Source organism: Panicum virgatum, chromosome 3K, assembly GCF_016808335.1.
Source record: "Panicum virgatum strain AP13 chromosome 3K, P.virgatum_v5, whole genome shotgun sequence".
In the NCBI taxonomy this organism is placed as follows: Eukaryota; Viridiplantae; Streptophyta; class Magnoliopsida; order Poales; family Poaceae; genus Panicum; species Panicum virgatum.
Genome location: NC_053138.1, coordinates 62,821,436 through 62,830,640, shown reverse-complemented (window position 1 = coordinate 62,830,640; position 9,205 = coordinate 62,821,436). Strand labels below are relative to the sequence as shown.

The following is a 9,205-nucleotide window of genomic DNA, read 5'->3' as shown; positions in this document are numbered from 1 at the left end:
TTCATAAATCCTTTCCGAAGAAAACCGAGATGGATCTGTCAGACCAGTATCCTCAAAACCAAGATGTCAGCGACTCTTTAATGGCTGAATCTGTCTCCTAATCTAGGCTAGCATCACCGTCACTCCAGTTACTCTGTTTTCCCTCAAATTGGCAATTCGTCTCAACAATTCATCCTCCTGCTCTTCATTTTGACCATGAGCAAACCACTCACCACAAACTTGGGGATGACTAGGAATTCTTTCGGGAAAAGCAGGGGCATGGTTATTTATATAGAACCACTCGGCTCTCCAATCTCTAATTTGGTGATGAGGAGTATACTGAATATACTTTTCTGCCATTTTCGGGCATAGTTGCAAGTCGGTACCTCCTACTCTGGCAATGTTTCTACCATTCGGATGGGGGTTCAAGGAGAAGAGACTCTTGAAAAGATCGAAATGGGGATGGATTCCAAGGAAAGCTTCGCACAGATGCACAAAAATTGAAATATGGAGGATGGAATTTGGGGCTAAGTGATGGAGCTGGATTCTCCAATGGAACAATAAACCCCGCAGAAAATCGCAAATTGAAATTGCAAGACCACGTTCGACATAAGACTTGAACAACGGTCTCTGCAACCTTCTCATAAGGCCTACTATGGCCCTCCACCGATTTGTCATTGGATGATTTCTCTCGGTTGCAGCATATGACGACTAACAAGAGTAGAGATTTCAGATTCTGACAACTTACTTTTCTTCCTGCCATCAGCCATGATTGCTTCCTTTCCCGTTCCTTGGCCGCTCGATTTCCTGGGCGCCATCCGAAATGTCACGAGTCTTTTCTCTCGCATAAGCTCGGGGGATGAACGGATTGGTTTGGGGATCAAAGAATTGCAAGATGACAGAGTATTTTGAGGAAGTTCGCAACAGCGAATTGGAATTGCAGATGGCAAGAGAAAGGGTGGAACCCTAAATTTGTTTGCGTAACTTAAATAACCTGGTCAGTGGCAATTTTGAGAATACTGGGAAGTTCAAAGGACACGCACCAATTACGGAGCATTCTTTGCAATAAATTTAGGAAAAATTTCTTCCAAATCTATTGCAAACATACATTAATATGCCACGACTTTGGATCCATAACCCCAAATCATGGGATTTAGATTCAAGGCTCGGGGGCTATGGGATATATGTCATAAATGGCATATTTTTTCAAGGAAGATTTGAATTTCAAATAAAGATTTGGAAGATTCTTAGAAGACTGATTTGACCCTCAACATGATCCTGTGATTCAACCTAAGACTCGGGGGCTACTCTATATGGAGCGCGAGTACATCACAGCACCATATATAGAAGAGATTCAGGGTTTGAGCACCTCATAGCCTCGATGCAGCCAAAAAAGTACTCGTAATACTACTCGAAGCACTCGATGGACTTCAGGACTAGATGTTGAAATCCAGAAGCAGTCGAAGCACTCGAAGACACCTTAAGAAGTACTCGACGTCTGCAGGACTCGACTATGAAGAGCTCGGGGGCTTGTTAGACTCGGGGCAGCGGGACTGCTCACAGGCATGGAATATTTTAGAGTAAGGGATAGTGCATGGATATACCTTACCTCGTCCGTAACTACTCGGATAGCAGCAAAACTAGTTGATGTACAAGAAAACTACCCGACTACGTTGGAGTAGGACTCTAGTAGTACTCGGTTAGAACTTTCAATATAACCCTATCCCCCAGACTATATAAGGGCGGCAGGGACCCCTCCAAAAATAACGATCCACATCTCAACACCTAAGCCAATACAAATAATCACACAGGACGTAGGGTGTTACGCTCCGGCGGCCTGAACTTGTCTAAATCTTTATGTTTTTTATACCATCACGTTCTGATCTAAACGAGTCACTACCTACAATCAATCTTCTCGGAGTATACCTCGGAAAGCTTAGTGGTTAAACATCGACAGCAGGCTCATCCGCTCATTCGTGAAGCAAGTAGGCCCCACTAGAATAAATCGAAGGACCAACTTCAATCCCACTCACCAAGATACACGAATTCTGGAGCAGAATCAACAGGCAGGAAGTCGTGGGCCCTTTTGGATCGGATAAACCACACTCCCGTAGCACTGTGGCAATTCAGGACATCGGCATCTGCATATGCATACATTGTTAGAAGTCAAAGCTCGGTATGGTATTCTGGTTTAATTTCCTCCAATGCTTCCGAGCTAAAGATGTTATGAAAGAGGATCGGTGCAGGATTTCCCGATTCGTATGTACAGGGTTTTGATGAGTTGATTAATTGCATCCGAGGCATGCGACTCTCTCTCTCTCTAGTCTATGGTGTTGTTCAGATGGCTGGCTGGATGGCTGGTGAAAACTGTAGTGGCTGCAATGCACTGTTGTTGCTGGATTGGAAGCAGCAGCCGGCTGGCTGGTGCCAGCAGCTTAGCCGGCTGATGCAAGCACGGACCATTCCAGGCACCAAAGTCCCTTGTTCAGCGCCTCCCTTGTTCAACAGCCGTTCGGTTGGGCTGGATGGGCTTGTGCTGCCGAACGGCTGGGTTGATCAGTCCATCCAGCCCAGCTAGTTCAGCTCATCCGAACGGCGCCTATGTATATAGAGCTACTTGGTGTCTGACCCCTATATTTGTTTGTGGTCGTCCGTCCTAGCTAGCCAGCATGCATGTAAAAGCATGCGTAAGTACTAACGCATCCAGAAAGTGTTGACATATCATTCGTCCATCATGTGTGATGAGTTTGAAGCCCAGCTAGCGTGGTCGTTTCAAGTTTTCATGCTTCATCAGTTGTTTTGCGTTTCTCTGCAGGTGCCAATGAACATCTAGGCATTTCACGGACGAAATCTATCTCGTGTTAGAAGAGTTAAGAGTGAGGTAGGACTTAGGAGTTTGGTCAAAAGAAGTCCAACCATAACCGAGCAGCTCTTTCCTGAACGATTCCAATCTCCCTCCCTGTCAACTCTGTCTCGGACTTTGAACGACGACTGGGAAGCACAGAGCAGACTCATCCATCCGTGATGCTGCCGCTGCTGCTGCTGTGTCGACGGTTTGGTTCAACGAGAGCTGGAGCACAACACGGGTAACGTTGGATCGATCATTGCCAAGTGCCCACCGTTTGCGTGCTGCCCTGCCAAGCGGGTTGGTTTAGGAGGAGGACAGTGTCAGAGCATCCGAACCAGTGGCCTCGTGGGCCCGTCACGGTATCAATCATCAACTAGTTTGGACAGCAAGTTAACGGGCAGCAAAGCAAGCAAGAAGCATCTGCACCTCGAAGCTGCTTTTCCGGCACCGGCAGGCGGCGACGCACCGCTCACGGGAAAATATCTATCTAGCCCGTACTGCTGACCCACCCCAAACGGATACCCTGCTGCCAAGTGCCCACCCACTGTTTCTGTTTGGAAGGGGCAGGCAGGCAGGCAGGCAGGCAGGCAGGCAGGCAGGCAGAGTATACCTACCGCTGCCCTCTTCTACGTAGGAGTAGTTCGGAACTGCGACTGCAAGTGCAGTGGCGGATATGGATAATTTTTAGAAGAAATTTATTTCTACTCGTAGACAACTTCAATCTCTTCTTGCAGTGCATTCATAACAAAAAGGTATAGGAGAGGCTTAGGAGGGTCTCTAGGATCCAACGATAGTAGGAGGGGCTAGAGTATCTCCAGACCCACCGTTGGTTCCGCCCCTGTGGAAGTGGAATGAAGCCTGATGACTACTCTGACACTGGAAATTTCCAAACAAGAGTAAAAACAAACAAACAAAAAAGTGTACAAAATACCTTGCCACGTACCGCTAGTACTAGAAAGACCGCGCAGCAAGAAGACCTGATTTTTACATTCTAATTGTATTATATGAAACTTTTTTTTTGCGGGTGTATTATATGAAACTTTATTTGATACATGGAAGAAAAATGTAATTTGATTGGTACAAAAAAAATTTAAGCTTGCGACATATGCGAGACGAATTGGTCAATTTGATATCTCCTTTTTTTTCACAGGTTAGTAATGCACTCACTTGTAGCAATTAGAGTAACATGTATAGTGGAACAACTGCGTAGTATTAGCATGTAAAAAAGGCGTACCCAGTGCCGTAGGCTTCCCGCACTGTGCGGGGTCTGGGAAATGGTTGTTTTTAAGCCCCAAGCCTTACCCACACAAATGTGCAGAGGCTGGGGCTCGAACCCGAGACCTTTCGGTTACAGACGGTAGGCTCTACCGCTGCACCAGGCCCGCCCTTCGTAGTATTAGCATGTAATGGTGTATTTTTATGTTATCCGTGCATGGGATTTTTAAACGTGTGTCGCAGGCTAATCACTCTTTTGGCTATCGGAGTCACACGAGGACCCGAACACCTGTGCGCAATGCGGCAGGGTGTGTGTTTTGTCATACCTTCTTATGCCTCTATAATAAAGTTGTAGTTTTTGAAATTTTGATCAAATTCTATTTTGATTAATTTTTTGATTTTAACGTGTTTTGATATTTAAATCTTAAGTATAATATTGCTCGTGTAGAAGTAACGGATAGAACGGGTTGTGATGCTACTATTTATTTAAGAAGTTACACCACATTTGGCTCAAGCCAGATACTCTGCCACTGTAATTAGCCTCGCGAAGTCACAACGGTATACATTAAATTGAAACTGACTTAGCAAATGCCTGGTGACTCGAATTGTTAAGCCCCGTCACCGTAGCAACCCAAGTCCGGACCCGAATTTTTTTTTGCAATCCAATTCAGCTGCCTCGCGTCCGTGAGCACCCTCCCTCCCTGATCCTCTGCCCGCCGCTCCCAACCCTCATTCTTATCTCTACAGCTCGTTCTCGCTCTCTCTCTCTCTCCCCCCATCCGCATCTCTCACCCACCGCCGCCGCCACCTCACCCTCCACGGGAGAACGCCGGGATCCGTCCCCTCCGCGCCGCGCCCCTCGCAGAAGAGACGCTGGGATCCGTCGCCAGCGCCCCGCGTCGTTAGCGGGCCAAACGCTTTCTCCCTGCTCCCTCCCGCCGTCCCCCACTCCCCTGCGCCCTCCCGTCGGCGCAGCCGAGGATGGTCGGCGGCGTGCGAGGCCGGCGATGGAGGGGCGCGGCGGCGAGCAGCGGGCGGCGGCGGGATTCCTGCGCGACGACCGGGCCTCGCCGCGACGACCGGTGGCGGCGGCCGGCGCGAGCGAGGGCTGCGCGTGGCGCCGTGCTGCCCTACAGCCCTCCCCTCGCTCCGTTCCTCCCCACTCTCTCTCTCCCTCCTGCGCCGGTCGGATCCGGCGCCAACAAGCCGGGACCAGGTGGCCGGAGCTCGGGCCGGCGGTGGGCGAGGCCTCGCGGCGCGCAGCCGGCGGCGGCCCGCCCGCGTGGCGCACGGCGTCGGCCGGCTCGTGGGGGCGGTGCCCACTCGGTGGAGGAGCCGAGGACGGCCAACGGCGCGCGAGGCCGGCGGCGGCGGGACTCCTGCGGAGGCCGGGCGGCGCGTGGGGCGGCGGCGGCCGGCGCAGGCGAGGGCTACGCGCGTCGCCGCAGCGGCGGCCGGCTCGTAGGGCCCGCGGCGGCGGCCGGCTCGTGGGGGCAGTGCCCACTCCCTGGAGGAGCCGAGGACGGCCGATAGGACGGTTGCTCTTTTTTTGGGTGACGTGGCACATTTTGGTGCCCGGGAATGGACATAGCTTTCGTGTTATAGAAATAGAGATAGAGATGTTGGATGATAGATGATGGATGTGAAGACTACCCTACTAGCCTAACGTGAGATCACATCACGGTTACCAGAGCTGGAAAGAAAAGGTCCACCACACGTCGGGTAACCGCAGCAGCAGCAGAACGACGGGTGGTGGTGGTCTCTGGCTTGCTCGATCGAGCAGCGAAACCGCTCGCTCCAGGGACGTAGCGGCGGCGGCCAGTCAGCGGGCCCACGCGTCGGCCGCACCTGCGCGGATAACGAAACCATGTTCCCAACCGACCGGGATCCCATCCCGCCTGCCGCCGCCGGTTTTCCCTTCCCAATCGACCGGCGGACCCGAGCCACACCGACAGCGACCGCCCCTCCCCACCCGACCTCCCTCCTGCGTGCGTCGACCATCACCATCCATTCCATCCACGGCTTCGCTCCGCCTGCGTCGTCGGCCCGGAGCCCCGGAGCCACACCAGACCAGACCAGCCCCTTGGATGGCCTTAGCGAATGGCACAGCCCACGGTTTCGCTACCACCACCTCCTCCTCCTGCTTATAGTCGCGTGCCGCCGCGCCTGTCCCTCCCCCATCGCTGCCGCTCCCCTTTCTTCTTCCTCCTCCCACCGCGTCCTTATCGCTACCTTCTTTCTCCAATTCCTCGCCGCTGCTGCCAAAAGATCGCTTTTTTCGTGGGGCTATTCAGTTGCTGCCGCCCAGTTGGTACGGTGAGTGATCCATGGAGGTGATTGCTGGGGGAGTGGGGGTGCCGGAGCCCGCCGCCACGGCGGCGGCCGCGGCCGGGGAGCGCGCGGCCAAGCGGCGGCGGGTCGCCGGCGCGGAGCCGGCGCCGGCGGGGGCGACGCGGGCCGGAGGAGCGGTGGCGCGGCGCGGGAGGCGGCGGCGCGTGCAGGCGGACGCGGACGCCGCCGCCGTGCAGCGCCTCTTCCAGGCATGCCGGGGCGTGTTCAGGGGCCTCGGCACCGTGCCCATGCCCGACGAGGTCCGGCTGCTCCGCGCCATGCTCGGTGCGTTCCAACAAACATGCATGTTTTGATCTTAATAATTCTACTACTGCGCGGTGTCCTGATTGTTATTACTGCTTAATATATAGCGTGTTTGCTGAAACACAGCAGACTAGCAAAATTTTGATCCACGCCATCTTGTGATCTTGTCCTAGGAAGCATGATGACAGTCCCTGCCTCAGCATATAAGTATTTTGTATGTCTCACTCATGGGTTTACTGAATTTGGATTGCTGTTTGCAGACAGCATGAAGCCGGAGGATGTCGGCCTAAGCCCGGATCTCAAGTTCTTCAGGACTAGAGATGCTGCTCAAGGAACCACCCCCACAATTACACACACGACAATATACAAATGCCCAAATTTCTCGGTAAGCATGTCTGCTAGCTGTGCGAATTAACTCAACTATATATGAACATTATCAATATCTAAGGTTCTTCGCTCAGCTGCGGTATTAAAAGGCTTCTTCTTACTGATGTCGTCGTCCGTCCTTTGCTTGGCAGATGGTTATCTTATTTTTGCCGCGGAATGCGGTCATCCCTCTCCACAATCACCCTGGAATGACGGTGTTCAGCAAGCTGCTCCTCGGGTCCATGCATATAAAGTCATATGACTGGGTTGATCCTGATTCTGCAGATCCCTCAGTGACCAGCTGTTCATCGCAAGCTGATGATCAATGTAGGCTTTTTATCTCTTTATTAATTATTATGTGTTGTCATCAGTTTCGCTTTGTTTTTACTGCCATTCACCCTCTATATACAGTGCAAATGTTCTAATGTGTTCATATCTATTTTCTACAGTGAGATTGGCAAAACTGGTAGTCGATGATGTTTTTACGGCGCCGTGTGACACCTCAGTACTGTATCCGACGACTGGAGGAAACATGCATCGATTTACTGCCATTGCGCCTTGCGCAATCCTCGACATTCTTGGCCCCCCGTACTCCATAGAAGAGGACAGGGATTGCACATACTACAGCGATATTCCGTATGCGCAACATTCGAGTAAGTAGCCACATTTTTTACCTCTGATGAAATCTGAATACTTTGTGCATCCACTAATCACTAGTAGCTCTTAATTTAGACAAACGTTCAGTACCGCTGTTTGCCACTTGAAAGACATGTCGCTGTTCCAACTAGATTCAAAAGGCCAACAAAGTTGGTTCAGGGATTTATTGTATTGACATCATGCTAGATATTCTATATTTCTTTATTGAAAAACTATGGACGGTTTAGGCATGATCTGCAAACATGTAGCTAATGATAGTTTATCCAAAACAGTTGTTTTGCATGGAGCAGCCCACCGGATAGGGAAATGTTTCTGTTAGTTAAATAACAGCTAGCAGAAGGCTTTGTTTTAGAATCCAGGCACAATCCATCTCGCAACCTGACCACGTGATCAGTGGTTTTAGCACACAGTTTCGCCCTTAAAAAAATGTACCAGCTGGAGCCTCCTGCCGTATAAAGTAATCTAGCTTCACCCTTAAGATGTTAGACAGATGAACTGCAATAGATAATTAATTGCACCAATCTCTAGTGTCTTGCAACTTGCAATGCTGATGCTTGTGCTAATTGTATTGCAACCCTGGAAATTAAATTCAGTTGCTCACCGAAGGTTGACTTGTGTTTCTGCTTGCAGCGGCAGACAGCACCAGTGACCTCAACAACGTTGAGCAAGATCAAGGCTGTTTGGCATGGCTGAAGGAGATTGACATGCCGAGGGAGCTGAAGATGTGCAGTGTCCACTACGGCGGCCCCCCAATCTGTGACAAGTGACCGCTGGCCTTCGGCGTGAACGAAGGCCTGCTCGATCTCTCCTGTAGTCCTGTTGTAGTTGTCCTGTACCTAACTGAATGATGTGCAATTGATCTTGGCTGGATTGGATCGTCGACTCTTGTCGTCTAACCTTGTGAATAGCACTAGCAGCAAGCCATAAGCCTTGACAGACTGACTCCCACCAGCTGGCAAGAAATAGAATGCTTGCTTGCTTGCGTGCGCGCGGCGTTGTTGTTGTTGTTAGATGTTTTCTCGGTCTTTATTTCTTTCTTCTTTTTTTAAAGAAAATGTATGCTTCCTGTTTTTGGTTATCCATAGTTTTCATTCCATTTCTATCTGTCTGAGTGTTTGCATATGTTTCTACTTTCAATTAGTTTTGCATGCTGTGGATTCTGAAATCTTTTGTGGGAGGAGGAATAAGATGAACTGTGGGTGCAAATGCAAGTCAGAAAAAGTGGGTGCAAATGCAAGTCAGAAAAAGTAAAAGAAATGCATTCTGTTCACAAAAGGGGGGAAATGGGAAACATGTTACCCGCCGTTAAACTGTTTTCCCTCGCAAAAAACAAATATATGTTTTTTAGATTTAAACATCATTTTGAACTGTTGCCAAAGTTCAATTTCCAAACAGAATCCGAAACTGTGGGTCCTGACATCTGAACGGAAATATGACGAACACCAAACAAGATGTGGAAGGACTTTCGTTTATTTTGTACCACACAACAGGAGTGAAACTATATATGGGCCAAAAGTGCGGCCCATTTTTTTACCACTGACATGT

The 9,205-nt window shown here is 50.2% G+C and overlaps 1 protein-coding gene across 1 annotated transcript; it reads left to right on the top strand.

Annotated features, from left to right (window-relative positions):
• The first annotated feature begins 6,057 nt into the window (after positions 1-6,057).
• LOC120700184 (plant cysteine oxidase 2-like) lies at positions 6,058-8,764 on the top strand. The gene is made up of 5 exons (XM_039984405.1): positions 6,058-6,658; positions 6,898-7,022; positions 7,156-7,330; positions 7,453-7,656; positions 8,291-8,764. Exons 1-5 carry the CDS (start codon positions 6,370-6,372, stop codon positions 8,425-8,427), a joined length of 930 nt encoding a protein of 309 aa, XP_039840339.1. The 5' UTR covers positions 6,058-6,369; the 3' UTR covers positions 8,428-8,764.
• The last annotated feature ends 441 nt before the right edge of the window (positions 8,765-9,205 follow it).